Source organism: Centroberyx affinis, unplaced genomic scaffold (genome assembly GCF_046629955.1).
Source record: "Centroberyx affinis isolate AG114_WGS23_722 - 3 ecotype Tasmania unplaced genomic scaffold, CSIRO-AGI_Caff_v1 ptg000431l_1, whole genome shotgun sequence".
Taxonomy (NCBI): Eukaryota; Metazoa; Chordata; class Actinopteri; order Beryciformes; family Berycidae; genus Centroberyx; species Centroberyx affinis.
This window is the reverse complement of record NW_027279095.1, coordinates 373,735-394,887: the sequence shown is the minus strand read 5'-3', so window position 1 is coordinate 394,887 and position 21,153 is coordinate 373,735. Positions and strand designations below refer to the sequence as shown.

The 21,153-nt window shown below is 42.0% G+C and overlaps 2 protein-coding genes across 2 annotated transcripts; both read left to right on the top strand.

Annotated features, from left to right (window-relative positions):
- Positions 1-712: 712 nt before the first annotated feature.
- armt1 (acidic residue methyltransferase 1) lies at positions 713-6,155 on the top strand. Its single transcript, XM_071516793.1, has 5 exons — positions 713-834; positions 1,222-1,327; positions 1,470-1,711; positions 2,477-2,642; positions 3,197-6,155. The coding sequence occupies exons 1-5, from the start codon at positions 743-745 to the stop codon at positions 3,977-3,979; spliced, it is 1,389 nt and encodes a 462-aa protein (XP_071372894.1). The 5' UTR covers positions 713-742; the 3' UTR covers positions 3,980-6,155.
- Positions 6,156-7,634: 1,479 nt separating this feature from the next.
- Positions 7,635-17,995, top strand: esr1 (estrogen receptor 1). Its single transcript, XM_071516783.1, is given in 9 exon segments — positions 7,635-7,951; positions 9,059-9,291; positions 10,511-10,627; positions 11,468-11,568; positions 11,684-11,698; positions 12,183-12,408; positions 14,360-14,498; positions 15,763-15,896; positions 17,964-17,995. Coding segments are annotated over 9 exon segments (1,314 nt in total).
- The last annotated feature ends 3,158 nt before the right edge of the window (positions 17,996-21,153 follow it).

Sequence of the window (21,153 nt, the reverse complement as noted above, 5' to 3'; positions counted from 1 at the left end):
ACTATTATAATATTTGCCTCTAAACTCATTACAGAATACCACATGCACAGTTTAAGTCACCATAGGAATATTACAGGAACATATAGTGATTTTCGTCAGGGAAGAAATGCCTCGCTACAAATTCTTTCACAAACCAAACCCACCCAACCCCTCCTCCTGTTCCCGCCAAAACGCCTTGGGGGTTCGAGTTCTGCGCTTTCCTGATAGGGCGGCTTAACGTCTCCATGACAACCGTTGCCCTGGACAACAAAGGATGCCCAAGGACGCTGTCGCAACAACGGACTACCCTCCAAATTCAGTGCGCAATGCAGCAGCGCAGATTTCTGTTCGATCCGCCACCTCCGAAGAGTAGTTTTGAAGCGTTAAAGGCTCAAAGCTAATAAGTGACACACAAGTTAGACAAACTAAAGCAAGCCACGACCATGTAGCATGTCTGAAATTAAGACATGAAATGCAACCGCAGCGCCGTAGGCACAATTGCCGACATTGCAGTTTGCATTCTAATTTGGTACCGCTTGATGGTAGCATTGCGTGATGAATAAAACCCAAGTCCACAGGAAACCAGGAAAGAAAAAAATAAAATACAAATAGTTTTTGTCAGCAAAATGTATAATCTTATCTTAATAACATCTGCTGTGGCTTTTAAATAACATCCAGTGAATAATGATGAATATCACAAGTCGCTGTCAAGCAGGCGTCCTGCCTCTGTTATGCAAAGGATATACATAAAGTTTTAATTTGAATGTGCTCCAACTTCCTTCCTACTGCTAAAATGATGGCGACTGACCAAGCTGTGCACGGAGTTCCTCCTTCCCTGTCTGCCAAAGTGGTTGGGTATGTAGACAGCTGCTGTAAATGTTTTATAATGAGCTTAAATGTTGTTGGTAACTACTTTGCTGTATCAAAATAGCTCCTCTATCTAGGTCTGCAGTCCAAACCAGCAGTAGCATTAGCTAACTTGCTAACATTGAATACATGGGTTGCTGATAGCTAGCAGGAGTATACATTCGAATACATAGCTAAGTACAAGGCCCTTGCTCATATGTAACTTAACGTTATGTTAGTAAATAACATTATTGCAGTCGGAATTTGTCTGCAAAGCAAAGGCCACTTTACATCCATTGCTAATTAGCCGGCTAGCTTACTAGTCCGTGTAGTCACCGTGTGTTAGCCAAAAGTTAGCTGTGCTAAAAACTGTCACTGGCTATCCTTCTTCCTCAGGTCATTTGCTTATTTGACAGTGAAAGACAGATTGCCGACCATCCTGACGAAAGTTGTAGACACAATCCATCGCAACAAAAACAAGTTTTTTGAAGAGTATGGAGAGGTAAGGATTATAACCCACATCCTTGCTGAATTCATTCGAGTTGTCTTCCTGATGTAACGTTAAATCAGCTGTCAGGAAATTATGAGGCTGTTTGAAAACACGACTTAAGTCTCGTCTATTTGCCCCCTTTATTTCCATACAGGAGGGTGTCCGGGCAGAAAAGGCGGCCATTTCTCTACTGTCCAAGCTGAGGAATGAGCTGCAGACCGACAAGGCAATCCTGGCCATGTCAGATGGCCTGGAAGACGCAGACTCCTGGAACCAGTATCTGCAGAGACAGCAGAGCCTGCAAGGGGACCAGGACTCTGTCAGCTGGTTCAAGTCTCCATGGCTCTATGTGGAGTGCTACATGTATCGCAAAGTACAGGAGGCTCTCTGGCTCAAGTGAGAAGCATGTATATATTCCTATTAGCTATGATTTAGGATGAAGGTAGAGGACTGTTAATGGGAGCTATTGCTGCCTTCAGGTGTTCCTCGTAAGCTCCTGCTTTTGAGGTTCGAAATAGGATTTGGTGCTAATTCATTTGGTTGGAAATGATAACAAAATGGACCTTCTAACAAAAGTAGTTATTGTGGCTGTTCTTTTATTTTGGAAATCAAGCGGCACAGAGCTGCTTTGTGCTGCAACGGCAGAGTGAATAGGAGAAAATGTGTGTTGGGCATGTAATTTATTAATTTAGGTGAAGTATACACAAAATGCATTGTAACTAAAAGTTTATCGAAGAGTGAAAATGGTAACGCACAACAATGCATATTATTTTACATGAAAGTGCAAGCAATCACTTTTACTATCAATTGTTGACAGAGCTTCCATGCTCTCCACCATTCCTCAGGATACACCCCCTAAATGTTACATCTCAGCAACCAGGCCATCATAGAAAACTGTGATTTTTCCCAGTCGTAGCTACCACTGTCTTTGGGTTGTTCATATGCACTCAACTCATAATTAAAAAATTTCAGACAGCACTTCAAGGCAGCATTAGACAATGAGATATGATTGTATTAACATTAAATGATGAGACGTAATTAGGGATTAATGGGATGTACATCTTATATAGACATCTTTTACTTCCTTGTTTCTTTATATTATCTTATTATCTATTATTTATATATCTATTCCAATGCTTTTGTTTCTCAATTTAATTGCAGTCCTCCCATCAGTGACTTTGACGCGTTTAATGAGGGAAAGACTCAGAGCTTCTTTGAGTCTCAGCAGGCTGTGATGGCCTTGTGTACATACTTGGAAGGCCTCAACAAGAACATGGAGGAGCTCTCTGAGAATCAACTGTTTGAGCAGTTGCACAAACTACTACAGGTCAGTATTTAATAGAGATGTACGGTTATAGAGGCTGAGTGATGTTTTCTTGGTAGTTGAATACTTTGAAACACATTTTAATTATGTTTAATTGGGTTGTTTATTCTACCCATGATTTATTGTTTCTCTGATCGAAAGCAATATGCCACCTTGGTAGAACACCCAATTATATTCATGCACACCTCCATAGCCTTCAACCTCCAACAACAGCGGCCTTGGGGATCCATTGTCACCAGTGACACTTTGGATTTTATTTGCCTGCTGTCAGTATCTTACAGACAGGCAAAATTTCTTAATGAAAAGTTTGATTGATGAAGTAATATTACTTGGATCTAAGTGTCCTTGTTTTTATTGTTAGAAGTATGATTTTTAGATGAAATTAAATTGTAATTTTCTTAATGAAAATGAAACAGTGGGGCTGACTATAGGTCCAATGAGCTGCCAGTTCTGGTGGTTGACCACTCATGAACCCATATAGAGGTGTTTGCACTAAGAAATGTAAATGTTCTACCAAAGAGATGCATCATTTTTAAAGCTTATTTGACTTTTCCCAGGTGTCTCTATGGGGGAACAAGTGTGACCTGTCCATCTCTGCTGGCCAAGAGAACTCTCAGAAGACCAGTCCCATAGATTCCCTTGCCAGCCTGCGACCCCTCATCCTGGTAGATGACTCCAACATGGTGTGGTCAACTCTTATTTCTGCCCAGCGGCCAGGACAGTCGGGGAAAACCACCCCGGGCAGAGTGGACATTGTCCTAGACAACGCCGGCTTCGAGCTGGTCTCTGACCTGGTCCTAGCCGACTTCTTGGTCTCCTCAGGTCTGGCCCGCGAGGTCCGTTTTCACGGCAAATCCATCCCCTGGTTTGTCTCTGATGTCACCGCCAGTGATTTCCAATGGACCATCCGGCAGACCATGGCAGCCAATCACAAGTGGATGTCCAAGAGCGGCGTCCAGTGGCAGAGCTACGTGAAGGAGGGCGTGTGGTCCTATCATGACCATCCTTTCTGGACGCTACCCCATGAGTTCTGTGACATGGCGGCCGATGCTCCCGACCTGTACGCGACCCTCCAGGGGGCAGACCTGGTCCTGTTTAAAGGAGATCTCAACTACAGGAAGCTGACGGGGGACAGGGACTGGGAACACACAGTGGGCTTTGACATGGCACTGCGGGGTTTTGGGCCCGCCCCGCTGTGCAGCCTGAGGACTCTAAAGGCCAACGTTCAGGTCGGTCTGCAGCCGGGCCAAGGAGAGAAGCTCAGCACCCAAGATCCGGACTGGATGACCAGCGGCAAGTACGCTGTCATTCAGTTCTACAGCCCACACGCAGAACAATAAGACTGGCACTGGGATCACTGGAGAGATGAGCGTTCAATAAGCGTTACACTGAGCAGTGACTAAGGAGGAGTTGTTTGTAAGCCATAAGATAGTTTAGGTATGGGGACTCTTTAAGGTTATTATTAAATTATGTCTTTGTTCTTTACTGTTGGTTAGCACTTCATCATGTTAATACAGAAGACCACAATACAAGGAAATGTTTGATTGGCTAATTATTTTACCATCTCATACAGTACTTACAGTTTCAGCACTTTCACACCAACAGGGTTCCCCAAGATTTAAACACGAGAAGATTGTTTACAGTGACACTTGTATCTGTCGAGGTGAAGAAACAAGGTGGCATTTTAAAATGGCTCATAGCTCATTCGCACAATATCGAATCCTAATGTTTACATGTTGACGTAGATGTTATTTACAATTATTGAGTTCAAATTGAGTTAGAATTGGACTTTATAAGTCTCCATCCTAGTTTGTATTATTAGAGCAGCAATACTTTTGTTTTTGCATGCTATTGAGAAGGAAAATGAAAAACTGAAGATGCACTCACTGTCATTGATATGCATGCATCAAAGTGTGCAGAGTCCTTTACGTTCACCTTAGTCAAATCACTGTAGGCTAATCATAAGGTCATTTGATAAAAGTTTTACCCAATTTGGAAGTTGGTAGACTGTCATTGGAGCAGTGTAACAGTAACACAGACAATGTGTGCCTGTTTTCTAAATAACAGCAACCCAGACCTCTGTATCTCAGTAGATAAAGTGGATGTCTCAGTGCACAATATGTTATGTCATCTAAATCCCCATTGCCAGTGCTGGTACCTCAGTGGTGATCGTTAACTGAATTCTTCTCAGTGCTGCTGGGGTAAATGATTTCATTCTTAACAATAGATTAATTCAATAAAGAACTGCAATGACTGGTCTTTTTTCCCCACCGTCGTCTTTTTCAAGCATGAGAATATAATGGACCATGTGGATAATAATATTTGAGTTTCTTGTTTTGGCAGCACTCCTTTTTCATGACTGTCCCTTGGTGCAAAGCATCAAATGACTAGATTGATAAGTTGCCATTTTGAGCCAATTTAGGTCAGAACACTTCGCTTTGCCAAGAGGTGCAACAGTGCAAATTAATTTTTACTAAGGTAGCCAAATAGTGTGACGCTAAACAATTTAACTAAAACTGCGAGTAAGGTAGATGCCTCTCTACACAGTGAAAATAGCTCCTCAGATAGCTTACATGTGAATCAATTTGACATTTTCTTTGTCCCTTTATCACAGCTGTGTGAAGCATTTGTAAATCTCTCTGATCTGCTATTTTTTGTTGTAGAACCAGTGTTGATCTTTCGTATCCCCAGCATCAGAATGGACCTAGAAACACGCCCAACTAAACAGCTGGAAATGCTGCAGCATGTGCATTGCTCTGTGGGATGGAGGCTGACATGCTTTGTGAACATGGTCTGTTATGAAAATGAAGTCAGAATTACTGTAAGAAGGAGCCTATCTTGACCCATTTAGGTGATTTAGTCGTTTAATTTGTCACCCTTCATTTTCCTGCTTTCTAATGTATCATAGTGTCTTCATTTTATCCTGGGAAAATGTAAGAAACATAATGTTATCATCAGTGCTACTTGTTTTCCACTTGACCTGACATGTCCCGAAATTGGGTTGTTTACCGAAGAAAGATGTTGCACAGAGATGGGGAAAATGAAGCCCCAGTGCTAAATGTTTCATTTTTCCTCAGAGTTGGAGGTCAACAGTTGCTTGTGAGCATGCACATTTGCATGAATCTCTTGTATATAAATGACAGTGTGTGGGTCAGCTGACAATACCACATGGAAATGGTCACATCACACGCTATCCCATGGAAGATTCTAATTCAGAGCCCATGTTTTATTGTCTTCTGGTGATGCTTATCATTAAATATTTACCAACAAATTCATAACCTGAAACAAGTATGCAAGTATGTGCTTAAAGAATATTTCTGCATCCACATCTGTAGTAACTGGTTCCAATTTACACTAGCTTTGAATGTTTGAAAATAATGCCAGTGTGTTGTGTTCTTGTTTTCTTTTAAGTGGTTCACCTCACAAGCTTTGTATTTGACCCTGACTTCTGGTCCCAAACATGCAAGGACAGGAAGAATCCCTGACAGCCACACACACACCTGGGACATTTGTGCTGTCAACATGAACATTCATTTCTTTAAATCTACATTTGCATAAATACACTGTCCCTTTACTTTGATTTGTTTATATAGTGTTCTATTTGATCTGTGGCTATCACTGATAAAGTAATGATTGACCGACTGATCAAATTCCCATCGCTGTCCTTCATTGCACATCTGCCTCTCCTCAATGAAATGTCATAACAGTATGATTTTTCTTCAGTTCTCTTGAATTAATTGCCTTTATATGTTTATCAAAAGATGGAATTTAGCCATGCAATATCTGATTAAAATAACTGTCTTTTCCCCATTTGGGATTGTGTAATACTGGCTACTGGAGTGAGATCTGACCTCCTGCTCTGTTTGCTGTGTTAGGGTGACCTGGCACTCAAACACACCATCACTATCGATTTGGCTGCATCTTTAATTTGTTTATCCTTTTTTTAACCTGCCCCCTGTTCCCATTGTGTCCAACTAGCCCAGCTAGATGTCTGAGAGTCAGAATAAGAGACATGAGAGAGGCGAGCGTTGAGAGAAAGAGAGGAATCAAACAGTTCCAGTATCACTCGGCAGCCCTCAAAACTAAGAGAGAGGAGGTGAGGATGATTAATGCGTAAGAGGTGAGTGTTGTCTCACTTACAATAAATTCAGTCTTCTGTTAGGCCCCTTTGTAGTTTTAAACCATTGTCTTAATGTATCTGATTTCCACAGTGATTTGATTTGCGCACAAGTCTCAGGTGTATTCAATAATCTGGCTACAAGGAGTCAGACTGGTCATACATCATTCTGGTAGTGTGCTGAATAACAGCTAAGTGAATGATAACTATTCAGAGAGAGGCTTGCAGCAGGCTTAACGTTTCTCTCTGGATACCAGCTGTGACCGCTGAAAGCTTTTTTAAAGGTAAAGTGGAAAGAAAGCATTTTTATAGAAGTGTGAGTGCAAGGATAGGGAAGTTGTCTGCGTATCACCATTCCTCCCTCTTTCTCTCTCTCTCTCTCTCTCTCTCTCTGTCTCTGTCTCCCCCCACACTCCCCTCCCTCCCACACATCAGTTGAGATTTATTAGAGGAAAAGAGGGAAAAGCTCTGCTGACAAAAACCTGAAGGAGGTTGGGAGGAGTCTTTTTGGATGTGTGTTTCTTTGGCAAGGGGGGGTGGAAGCTAGAGGCAGAGAGGGAAAAGGCACTGCAAGAACAGTGGACCCTTCCTTCAAGTTGCCTGATGGGCTTCTGTGGAAAAAACAAGAGAGAGAGAGTGGTGAGGATAGAGAAAAGAGAGAGGGAGAGCAGCACTCTTCTCCACTCCCCCCTCCCACCGTTGGGAGAGCCAGTCTAAATCATGTTGCTTATCAGTGCTGTTGTGCTGTGATGTTGCCCAGGCAGAGCCCGGCGCAGAGCAGGCAGCCTCGCGGACCAGCACTCAGACCCGGGATCAGCCCAGCTGCCTCAGCGCTGGAGACCCTCTCCCCACCGCCGCCGCGCGCCCCCCTCAGCGACATGTACCCCGAGGAGAGCCGGGGGCCTGGAGGGGTAGCCGCCGTGGACTTCCTGGAGGGGGCGTATGACTACGTGACCCCTGCCTCCGCCCCGACCCCCCTCTACAGCCACTCCGCCACTGGCTACTACTCTGCCCCGCTGGATGCCCACGGACCCCCCTCAAATGGCAGCCTGCAGTCCCTGGGGAGTGGGCCCACCAGTCCTCTCGTCTTTGTGCCCTCCAGCCCCCAACTCAGCCCCTTTATGCACCCGCCCAGCCACCCAGGGGTGCCAAGCCAGCCCTACTATCTGGAGACCACCTCAACACCCGTCTACAGGTGAGGGAGTAGTTTTCTCTTTCTTACATTCATATCACCAGAAGGGGAAAAAAGTGAATTCAAATGCTTTGCAAACAGGTATGTGTGACTCCTTACAGTTTTCAGAATCATTTAGTGGATGTGATATATTTTGGCCATAATTTGTACATTTTGAAATGTATAGCATGGAGGGGTGAGTTATTTTGACCCTCTTCAATGTTGTTTTACCTGAATGATAATAGATGCCACTGCCAGTGCTTAACCCTGAGTTCTTAGGTCAGTTTTGTTTGCGCTGTTGTGTAACTGCCATTGACAATTCAATCAAAACATCAATAGACCTGTCTGGCTCATGTCTTTGATTCGCTTCGTTCTAAAGGGAAATTCTGTTCACTCCACCACGTTTTGAATACATGATTAAAGAATGTGAGCCATGAAGGGAAAACAAATAATTATGTCTAGATTGTTCTATTATAATCCCTTCATTTAATATTTCCTACCATTGTTATTTGTTCTACTGCCTTGCACTTTTCCTATTTAGTGGTAGTAGGACAAAATGCTTGTACATAAACTAAATTTTATATCACTCACTCATGACCTGAATTATGGCATTGACAATTCTGTTTAGTCCTCAAAATACAGTTATGAACATAACATGATTATATAACAACATTCTTTTTATTTTTTTAATCTCCGTTTATAACATAACATTGCCATTATCTTAATAGAAAGGATCAAGCCTTGCCCTGGTTTCTAATTCCAGAGATTAAGGACTTTGTTAAGGACCTTGAGAAAGGAACAATACGTAAGAACAACAGAAGTCCACATGTACAGATCGCTTCCTGACTTGCATGGAAAATAGCACTCTGTGTGTAACCAATAGACTTCACTTTTACTTTAGTTCTTTCTCTTTTCTAATAAGAGATCTATCCTGGGGCCTTTTTCAATTAGAGCAATCCTTTGAGTTGATATCCTGTTGGGTTTTATGATATGAAAACTATTGGCATTCAATGTTCATGGCATTTTCACAGCATTATTATTTATGGTTAATAGCTTTATGATAGCATTATAATGAAAAAACACACAATAAACATTTATTTGAGCATGGCATGAAATAATTCACACCACCAGGTCCAGTGTGCCATCCGGTCAGCAGCCGGTATCAAGGGAGGAACTGTGCGGCAGCACCGACGGGCCCGAGTCGTACGGTGCGGCGGGGTCAGGGGCCGGGGCCGGGGCCGGGGTGTTAGAGATGGCCAAAGAGACGCGCTACTGTGCTGTGTGCAGTGACTACGCCTCTGGGTACCACTACGGGGTGTGGTCCTGTGAGGGCTGCAAGGCCTTCTTCAAGAGGAGCATCCAGGGTACGTCCTGCGATTCTGAAAACTTATCTCGTCTTTTCTTTAATAATCATGTCGTTTTTTTGTCGTGGTTGAGATTTCAGATAAAAATAAAATGAATTGCTAAAAGTCCACAAATTGACTACAGTTGATTGTAGTAAGGAATGATACTTTGATTCTGTCTTTTACTGTATCTATCATAGAAAACAGTTCCCTATGAATAATACAGTACCTCATAGATAGATTCCCCTTTACATAAAAACAGGGAGCACTGTGCCCCACAAGGAATGAGTGTCGCTGTCTGTCCACAATAGAGGGGGAGATGTGGTTTCATCTAACACATCAGGGAATCTAAGGAACAGCCACAGTAGAGAAAATGGAAGTTTTGGCATCAAAGGATTGTCATCTTCTAGGTGTGTGCATCTTTGCTTGTATACATATGTGGACGTGTGTTTTGTCACATATATTGTGATAGTGTGTAGGTTCGTGTGCCTTTCAGTGTGTTAGCAGTTAGCAGTCTAACTGGAGCTTGACCGCTCATGTAGTGTGTTATTGATCAAGGCAGACAAAGCAGCACAGTGGATTTCATGAAAGAAGTGGAGAAAAAAGGAAAGATGGTTGCGCTCAGATGAAGGTCAGTTGTAACACAAGTGCCCAACTTAAAGGTGCAAGTGAAAAAGAAATATATGCACAAAAAACTAGAAAGCAAATGTTTGCTTCCTATTTTTCATGATAGAAATGGAGAAACTGAAAAGAACAGTCACGCTGAGAAATTTGGAATAAGGGACTTGAAATTGAATTGTCACTTTTCACTGTCATTGTTTTCTCTGTTCAAAATCACACAAGTTACCTCACACTTTTTCTTGTGGTTTTCATTGTTAGTGAATCCAGTGTCTTCCATACAGCATGGTGTAAACCCTCCATGTAACACTGTCTCTCTCCCTGCAGATTAAAGCTTCATCCGCTGTAGGTGGCTTAGTCATGTTTGTTAAGTGACTTTGGAAAAAGCACAAAAATGTCTAGTAGGATGTTTTGGCATATGTCGACATCTTTCAACAAAAGACTAATCATAAAGAAGCAATGGTCTCCACGGCAATGATAAAGCTAAGAGTGAATGTTTTAATTTTCTTCATCTCAGATCATTTTGAAATGGGACTAGACTGTCCCTGGCTACTAAATAACCTAAACCTGCATTGGAGTGGAGGGCTTGCAATAACAGATTTTTTTTTTTTTTCCATTTCAGGTCACAATGACTATATGTGCCCAGCGACCAACCAGTGTACTATTGACAGGAATCGGAGGAAGAGCTGCCAGGCTTGCCGCCTTAGGAAGTGTTACGAAGTGGGCATGATGAAAGGAGGTGGGTAGAAACACTAGCAGACAGCTGCTGACACGCATACACACACACACACACACACACACACATAACTCATCTCAGCTCCGTTCAAGTGCTCTGGCTCCTTGTTTATCATGCTAAAGTCTCATCCATCACTGCAGACATCCTGCCTTCTTGATGGTAACTGGCTAGTTTTAAAAGCTGCTCTTCTCAGCTGTTGAAATGCAAAGTAGTCGTTTTAATTTGATTTTTTTCCCCCTCAGTTTTCATTTTTGCATTTTCTTGTCATTTAGCTTCTGTTGTCCAATTCAGTTGCATTTCTGTTATCACATGTTTTTGTTTCTTTTTAGGTTAGATGTTTTTACAAGCCCCTTAGGACTTTTTTTCTCATATACACAATCTGTTCTTTTCTGTTCTTTCTGTTTTAACATTTTTTAATCTGCAAATAAATAAACTCTTAACTAGTTGGATGCTCACTCTAAGCCCTCTTCATTAATTAATGTTTAATTGCCATCTATTAATCACAGTGCCTTTACTGGCTTGATGCGAAGAGGATTTGCACAACTATGTGTGCTGCTGGATGCAGATAAGCCTGAGACTAACTTTAACATGACCTTGAAATGATTTCCTCTTAAGGAGTACAACAACTGATTAGCACACACACCCACATTTTTGTTTTCATACTTCTTGAATCACACAGAAGTCCATACAAACTGGATTCTATGGCAAGCACAGGATATGGAGTTATGTGTGGGGGTTACAGTGGGAAAAGTTTGACAAATGCCTGTGTGCGTGCGTGTGTGGGTGGGTGTGTGTCTATGTGAGTGTGTTCATACTCTTTCCTATCCCTTCTCCATCCCCCAGGTATGCGCAAGGACCGTGGGAGTCGCGTTTTGCGCCGTGACAAACGTCGGAGTGTCACCAGTGACAGAGGCAAGGCCTCCAGGGAGCTGGAGCACAGAGCAGCGCCCCCTCAGGATGGGAGGAAACACAGCAGCAGCATTGCAGGAGTTGGAGCTGGAGGAAAAGCATCCACAATTGGCATTCCTCCTGACCAGGTGCTGCAACATAATAAATCAGGCTAACATCACATCTGTTATTTAGTTTCCTGAAGTATAAAAGTGGGTGCAATAAGATAACTGAGATACACAGAGATGCACACATTCAGAAAATAACATTTACACTATTTATACCTCTGTAAATACAATTGAACAATGCAGTGCTCTGTATCACATGATAAAACAGATAGTTCCAGTCCTCAGTTCTGATTGGCTGTGCTGCATTTGAAGGCATTTTACCTGATAAATGAACCCCTTTGACTGCATAACATCTAATTTAGGCTAAATATTAATGTGCTAACTACAAATCACCACTCATACCGGTACTCACATGTGTCACTTAGCAAGCACTTTGATTAGCAACTGTTCCAAGAACCGCATTGCTTGGCGGAAGAGGAATACTTTTAATTGATAATACTTAAATAATAATAGTCAATATCAATTATTATCAGTTAAAATGTAAAAGCCCCTCGATGCCAGTGATTTTACAGTGATTCACAGTGATATTAGAGCAGCTTAAGAGTAGCTTAGCTGTAAAGTAGTCATAACTTTAAAGTACAGCCTCTCATGGCTTATTGCTTAAATCTCCCCAGGTGCTCCTCCTGCTCCAGGGTGCCGAGCCCCCGGTGTTGTGTTCCCGTCAGAAGATGAGCCGGCCCTACACCGATGTCACCATGATGAGCCTGCTCACCAACATGGCCGATAAGGAGCTGGTCCACATGATCACCTGGGCCAAGAAGGTGCCAGGTTGGAACACATATAGTACCGGTTACACACAGGGGCTACACTGCCAGAAAATATTCATCATCATCATCATCGTTATCAGTATAAACCATCATAAACCATAAATCATCCAGTGCACCTCACCGAGTGGTCACCATGCTTTTAAGATATTATCACTTGTTTCAAGTCCTCTCCCGATTTTTTATTTGTTTAAAGAAAAATATGAATTTAAAGGGGCACAATGTATGGTTTTTACTGCCCCAAATGACCATAATATATGTGGGGGGAGTTGATAGGGTTATTGATCAGTGACTCAATGATTACTTCACCAGGTGCTGAGATTTCTGGTTTTCAAAACTCACTTTCCAGCTGGTACTCTTTTTTTGGAATAAAAACTCCCCACCCATTGGAATTTCAAGACTCTATCATCTCCCCACCATATTTTAATATGCAAGCAAATAAATATTCACAGTCACTGGCTAACAGTTTGTATCTATGCCTTATATGCATCTGCATATGAGTCTACAGAAAAAGAAACATTCCCACACAACTGCCCCAATGCTTTTGCCATAGACTGTATGCAACTGTATGCAACATAACGTCTGTATGTAGATAACAAAATGACTATAAGATGACATGATCAGCTGTAAAAAGGCTTTTTGTTAGTTTCCCTACTGACTTTTGTCTGTCAGGCTATAATGACGTGAAAATACTGTATTTGGGGTGAAAGTAATCCTGGCTGCCGTAGATAGCTGAAAGACAGTTGAAATTATTACTTGCATTCAAACTCATTTGTTTTGTTATCTCAAAGAACACTTCATGTCAAAGAAAACAAATGTCACCTTCCCAATGAAACAGTGTCTTCAGACATGCTGTGTGTGTAGCAGAGGTTATGGCCTAGCACCTGACTGCTTAGGCAACAGCACAGGTGATGCAAGACCTTTACAATGGCACGGGCACTCACACACACACATACACACACACACACACACACACAGATGCAAGGCCATTATAGTGATGGTAATTACAGTCATCACCTTTGAGAGGATTGTTTGGCCAATCTGCTGGCACCCCATAGAGTCTAAATGCAGGATAAGACACTCGTCATCACTCTTTTGCACGTGCACACACACACACGCGCACACACACACAAACACAGCAGACAGGCCCACTGAGTGAGTAAAGCCTGGCTTTGAGGCATTACAACCATGTGCGTCACTAAAAGCCCAAAGGCACACAGTTGTAATTGCAAGGAGTCTCAAACAGGGCGCAGAGAGCAATAGTGGTAGTGAATAGGCTGTAATTAGATATGAATTGAGGCAGCTGAGTGCAAGTGATAAAGTCCCGACGCAAGCGGCGAGATTGCAGATGGTGCAATCTCGCCATTTAGAGTAGCCTTCCCCGGCCAAAAACAAGAAGACACATATTTGTATTTTATGAGTGGGACTGTTAAAGGCGGTACACTGCAAAATTGTGTTAATTTAGGTCTGAGTATTAAAAATAACACAATTCCAGTGTTTATGTCCACGCACGTCAGAGTGAATTTAACACTTTTGAACACTCACCCAGAGCCATATCAGCTCTGTGAGTGGACAGACCCTCCAATCAACACTTATTTGGAGTTGTATCCAGTCAACTCAAAATAATTGTCACTGAAAACTTAACCCTCATTAACAGTGGAGATTTTGCTTTGTAGTGTGGATTTGGTCTGGTCTTGAAAATCAGTCATGATGCCAAATTGTGTCTCTGGGGTGAGTGTTAAAAATGAAAGTCACTCTGATGGCTGTGAACTTAAACATCACGTACTGTCAGTCCTTAGGGTCTTGCTCGAGGACACAGGGCAGATGCTTGCTGTCACGGGGGTTTTGAACCATCCTCTGATTGAGGAGTGGACTCCTCACTACGCCACCTCGCTGCCCCACTTTGGCCCATACAGCAATGCTCGTTAATGTGCACTGTGTGTGTGTCTTGCTAGGTTTCCTGGAGCTGTCCCTCCATGACCAGGTGCAGCTGTTGGAGAGCTCTTGGCTGGAGGTGCTAATGATCGGCCTCATCTGGAGGTCCATCCACTGCCCAGGCAAACTCATCTTCGCTCAGGACCTCATACTGGACAGGTAGTGAAGAATACAGCCTTACTACTACGTGACACACACTTTTATGCACTCTCTCTTTCCTCCCTTCATCCACGCTTTTGTCCCTCTGCTTCTTTCTCTCTCTCTCTCTCTCTCACACACACACACACACACACACAAAAAACACACACACACAAAAACACACACACACACACACACACACACACACACACACACTTGAAGAGTGATAAATCAGCATTGTAGATTTTCCATTTCACACCTTGCCTAGCCATTGTGCTTCTCCAAAGGGTCTGTCTAAGGGTGAAAGACTAATTATATGTTCCCCATGGAGAGAAGAGCAGCCTCTCTCTAACCTGAAATACCCCCTCATCATTACAGTGCTGAGCTGGCAACCAGGACTGAGATTTAATCAAAGCCTCAACGCAAGGAATGATGGAAAAGGAAGAATGATAGAGGGAGAGGAGGAGGGAGAGGTAAAGGAGGCAAAGGAGAGAGAGCTAAATGAGGAGCAGAGAATGCGAAAAGAGAGATGCAGGGAGACATGAGACATGGTTGTTTTGCAGGCACAGCCTGTTCCCTCCATTTCCCCTTCGTGTTCAAAGTAAACAAGCTGGCCAAACCACAGTATCTGCCTTAGAGAGGGAGATTGAGAGAGACATAAAGAGAGAGAGAGAGAGGGATGGGGAAGACAGACAGACAGACAGACACACAGGCAGGTAGACAACCAGACAAACAGATAGACGGGCAGGCAGACAGACAGATAGAGCTTTTACCCTCTGATGCGCCTGATGGTCCCATTTGATCCAAAGGTGTATTACAGGGTATTATCTCTAAAACCTGGTCCCCATATGAGTGTCCTCACCAATTGGACATGATGACTAAAATGCTATGGGTGAGGGTAGACAAATTCCCTTGGCTCTGTGCTGTCCAAGTTTATCTTGCACTTCAGCCACTGGATATTATCCTTCTTCCTGTCACTTTTTCAACCGTGCTGACAGCTGGAGCATTGCAGTGCCTCAGTCCATTAGTTGTTTATCTGGCCCTTCTTTGGATAGTTTCTTGGTCGCAGATTAAGCCAGGTACTTTCTCCAAAGGAGGATCTCCCTTGAGGGAGTGTTGCAGTCTAGAACTATCTTTGAAACTATCTTTCAAATGCACTGTGAGTTGATCTTACCAGCTTGTAGCTTTAAACTGATTTTAATGTTTTATCGAAACCATATGTATTCATTATGTGGTCTTGTGCTAAATTAAATGGTTTTTTTTGTAATGTCTCCCTGCTCTCCAGGAGTGAAGGGAACTGTGTGGAGGGCATGGCTGAGATCTTTGACATGCTACTGGCCATTGTTTCCCGCTTTCGCATGCTCAAACTCAACTCTGAGGAGTTTATCTGTCTCAAAGCCATCATCCTGCTCAACTCTGGTGAGTGAGGCAAAGTGCGTCTGTCTGTCTGCCTGTGTTTGTGGTTTTATTAATCTTCTTGTTTAGCATTCTCAAAGACACTGAGAGCAAACTGATACCCGGAAACACTGACAGTGGGTAGCAAAATTTTTTAACAGAGACATATCTCTAACACAAAAACATCAGTATCCAGTATCGTTTTTTTCATCCCATGCAATTTTGTTCCCATGCACACCACTTTGTTACAGGTTCTCTTTCTTTTCCCATGAGTAAATATTGAACAGTGTCAAACTACGCCCACAGAAGTGTAGCTCTGAATGCTACTGAGGCACATTAGCTGAACAGAGTGTTCTGGAAAGACCTGTATCGTCAATATGCCCGATAACCGTTCCCATGACAACATGAGACGATGCAGAGGGCCGTGTTTGTCCCAGAGATTGAGATATTCTATAAGGGAGACTGAAATACCTCTGGGATGACACTGGCGCAGCTGCTGTGGCTGGATGGGCACTTGATTGCTGTGTGGGCAATACTGTAACTGTAATTGACATAGACTCTAAAATGAGTTTGTGAGTTTGTTTATTTGTTTGTTTGTTTATTTATTTATAAGGACAACACACATTAATCAACATTTCTGTAAATGTGCCAGTGTTAGCCAACTGGCTAATTTTCAACTGCAGTCCTTTGGCAAGATGTTTTAAAACCTATAAAGTGATAAACTATTATGCATTTATGTACACACAAGACTAATGCATGTATGAATAATGTCCGGTAAGATATAAAATTGTATATCATTGTATTGTTCTTTGTGGCAAACCATATGAGTGCTTATAGGTGTATTTTACTCCCTATTGAAGTCTCTATTTAAGAGCAGAGGGGCATTAGCTGGAAAATGTGGAGAAACTGAACTTTTTCTTCTCGTGCTTCTTCATGTTTTCCTGATAGGTGCCTTCTCTTTCTGTACCGGCACAATGGAGCCCCTTCATGACAGCTTGGCGGTGCAAAACATGCTGGACACCATCACCGACACTCTCATACATCACATCGGTCAATCGGGATGCTCAGTTCAGCAGCAGTCGAGACGGCAAGCCCAGCTGCTCCTCCTGCTCTCCCACATCAGGCACATGAGGTGAGGAGAGACTGGGAGCTATCGTAAAAAAAAAAAGGGTTCTATGTGGTATTTAGGAAAGGGCTCTTTTGGCTTATTCAATAGCAGAACTCTTTTTGGTGCTGTAGAGAACCCCTTTAGACATACAAAGATGTATGAAATGCTCCAATAAGCTGAATTAAAAAAGCATTTTTTAGAACCATAAGTGGTTCTCTATTCTCAGTGGTTCTCATCATTCTCATCATTCTCATCATTCTCATCTTGAGTTCAGGCGAATTTTAGCCTGGATCATCAATGTTTAATTTGATCCACAGTCAGATTGTTACTCAGTTTCGCCACCAAGTCACAGTGACATGAAAAATGACTCACCTTTTTAGCTAATTTCCCATGCCAATATATATACCTATTTAACAATAAATGCCAAAACATTTACGAAATTTGTATTTTCTTGTATTTTTATACCAAAATTCTACTTTAACTCCATGGAAAACAGTGTATCTTTAATGGTGACCTTACTCTGGTTTACACTTTTGAGTGAACTTCCCCCTGTTATGTCCCGCCTGAATGTCCTGTTTCAACAGGAAATATATCACATTAAGGAAGCAAGATGCTCTCAAAATGCCTTTTCATTGTGACCTTGGTTTATTGGAGTTAGGAAAGTTTAGCAAAGTATAACCCAACGAAGAACCACTTGTTTAATTTGAAATGTGAGGAATACATTGGAAATAAATGAAGAAAGTAAAGAAAATGAATTAAAACACTAAAGGGAAAATTGCACAGAAAAATTCAAACAAAAATAAAAACAAAATACAAACCATTGTTTAAGTAAAAGAAAGCATAAAAAGTGCAGTTTAAAGGAGGACCTAGAGTTGGATGGTCTTATCTCACCCTCAGCTTGTAAAACGACCAGAAAACAGCGCTATCTGATTCATGAACATATTCTAATCCCCCATCTCCCCCTTGTTTACTGCTCCCCGCAGCAACAAAGGCATGGAGCACCTGTACAGCATGAAGTGCAAGAACAAAGTGCCTCTGTACGACCTGCTGCTGGAGATGCTGGATGCTCACCGCCTCCACCACCCAGTCAAAGCTGCTCAGTCCTGGGCCCAGGCTGACAGAGAGCCTCCTTCTACCACCAGCAGCAACAACAACAGCAGCAGCAGCTTGTCCTCAGTGGGCTCCAGCACAGGAGCCCGAGCCAGCCATGAGGGCCAGAGCAGAGCGGCCGGTCCGGGGGTCCTCCAGTATGGTGTGTCCCGCTCTGACTGCACCCACATCCTGTGAGACAGAGCAGAAGCCAAGATCTGTAGATAGTGCAAATGTCAAAAGTCATTCTAATGGATGGAACATAATACAAAATCAGAGGGTGTTGAGGTGGCTGAAAGATAGAGATTGTATTTGAATTCACTTCATGAGATGATTATTTATAAATTAAGTGATTTTCTAGTTGTAGCCATTTAGTTAGCTATCTATTCAGTAACAGCAGTTATTCTTTTGCACTGCCCTAAATCACTACAATCTGCGCTTCAATGCGGTTATTCTTCTACGCTGCCTTTCATAAGATTTGTGATTTTGAGTCAGTCTCTAATGGCTTTAGCAGTACAGCTTATTCTTTCCAAAATGGCAGGTGTTAAGACATATTGTGGCATGCTGTTAGCTATTTTTTCTTTCATCCAGTAGGAGTCTATATGTAACATTTGCTGGACTCACAAGTGCTGCCTCGACCAAAGTGCACTTCCTCTTGGGTCAAGGGGCTATTGGGCATTGTTTTCACTTTTGCATATAAAGGATGATTGCATGCCAAACTACTGTACACTGAGGCTGGTGTAAATTATGAATGTATAATTTCTCCTATGTTTAAATTGCCAATGCAACTGCCAACATTCTTGAAGACCAAATGTCAGGTATCTTGTGGGAAATGTGCACACACAATATTTTTAAACTTAATGCTATTTGGCAAAAGGGAAATGAACAGTGGTGGGGATATATCGGTTGTGCTATTGAATTTTGAATTGCTACATTAATTGTAGGGTCAAATCCTGGAGCACTAATTAAATAATAAAGGAAGTCAAATTTTGGTATTGGGTAATTTAACCCTTTCCACAGCTTTTTGTGTATAGTAGGTCTGTTGTCTATGCTTACTTGCACATTAGTTTAATGTGTGTGTGTGTGTGTGTGTTGTGTTTGTGTGGAGGAGAGAGACAGCAAGAGAAAGAGCATGAGAGAGAGAGAGAGAGAGAGAGAGCAGGGGGAGTTTAACATTTGAGGCAGAATGTGAACTATGACAGGGTCCAAGCTGATCTAATGCATTGATTGTTGTTTTGATGCCATTATTCTAGATTTTCACCACATATGAAAGCTACCACTGGTTACTTTTCATCCACTAATACAGTGATTACATGTTGAGTTGGGCTGGATTTACTACGCCTCAATTTCTTACCATATATGGCACTGATCTGATTGTTTAATTTCTGTCTAATGCAGCTTCAACTTTAGAAAAAAGTGTGAGCATCAAAGCATCAAAAGCAAAATCCAAATATCAAATTTGTAAAAATGATTGCATTTTCTACGGTTAACCTCGGTCATGATTATTATATCTACCTCACTATATAAGAGGACATTGCTGTTTTTTTATTGTATGATTTATTTAGGGAAGTTTTTAGATTCACACAGTATAGGACATAACACAGGACACACAACAGTGAAGGAGGGGGAAAGGAAGGGAGGAAAAAAGAAGGAAAAAACAACATATAAGTGTATACATACATACACGCATGCATATACGTGCACATACATACTCACATATATGCATACAATGATGAAAAACTTATATTTGTATGTATGTATGTGTATGCACACACACATGTACAGAGATACATATGTATGTGCACACATCCATGCACACATACAGTATAGGGATATTCAATAAACATGAACATACAACACTGTGGTCTGAATTTACATCAATTTAACATGGCCAAGATGGAATGGAAAACAGAGTCACAAAAAAATGACAGATAAGAGCAGGTCCAGAACATGTGAAAAAGGCTAGCTTGTCCTTGATGACATCTAACACAATTAGGATCAACGTCAGGAAATATATTAGCTAACTTTAACCATGTTCTGTGCACCCCCTTGCACAAATGCAAGGGAGTGTTGAGTGTTTAGTTTGAAAGGCAATTGAGCAAAAGATTTATTTTTTGCAGCCAAGTGTACATAATGCTAACCTTAACCCGACATAAGCTCACCCTTAAAATTCAATTTTTGCGAGATATAGCAATAAAACGTTCAATTGTGGTCAAAGTGAGGGGATTAGAGTTTTGGGGATTGGAGAGAAACAACCGTTAATCATCTGCATAAAGAGAAACCTTCTGCTCAATCTCTAATGATTCCTGAAACGTTCCTATTGGACCTTAATGCAATGACTAATGGTTCAATGGCTGCAATAAATAGCAGTGGGGATAGGGGGCAGCCCTGTCTTGTGCCTCTACCGAGCAAGAAATATTCAGAATAATTATTTGTATGTACATGTGCCTTTGGTGAAATGTAGAACCATTTAGCCCAGGAGAGAATTTTCTCACCAAAACCAAATCTTCTAAATGTCCCAAAAAGACAGCCCCGCTCCACTGTGAGAGAATTAAGGAAAGATCTTTCTACTGTATTGACACAAGCCCCTTTTTCCTTATTTGTTGATTTTGCGTGACCACATCTAATTTGTGAACCATGGATGCAAAATGTGTCAAATAATATTAATAACTAGAAGGGCACTCAGAGAGCGCAGACCTCCGCCAAGGTTCGTGCTATTATTGCTTGTTCGTGAGTCAGATCCGGATCTGCTCCAAAATTTAATGGGTTCTTCCTTGGCCCATGCTATACCCTTCTACGAAGTTTCATGAAAATCGGGCCAGTAGTTTTTCCGTAATCCTGCTAACAGACAAACAAACAAACAAACAAACAAACAAACAAACAAACAAACCACAAACATAACCTCCTTGGCGGAGGTAATTAACATGGCCATTCTTCTGTGCATAATTGCTCATGGTGATGCAGTGTCCTGTCAGCTTGAGCACAATAAGTATGAAAATACAAATGGCCAAACACTTGACAAAATCATAGAGATTATATGGCAATAAAAAAGGGGTATAGAAATGATAACCAAATACTCAGTTA

What these genes read in the sequence shown, in the direction of transcription:
- armt1 (XM_071516793.1), top strand. Translation starts at nt 743, where the DNA reads ATGTGCTCCAACTTCCTTCCTACTGCTAAAATGATGGCGACTGACCAA. An exon ending in CTGTCTGCCAAAGTGGTTGG is followed by an intron (nt 835 to 1,221) that starts GTATGTAGACAG and finishes CTTCTTCCTCAG; the next exon opens with GTCATTTGCTTATTTGACAG. An exon ending in TTTTTGAAGAGTATGGAGAG is followed by an intron (nt 1,328 to 1,469) that starts GTAAGGATTATA and finishes ATTTCCATACAG; the next exon opens with GAGGGTGTCCGGGCAGAAAA.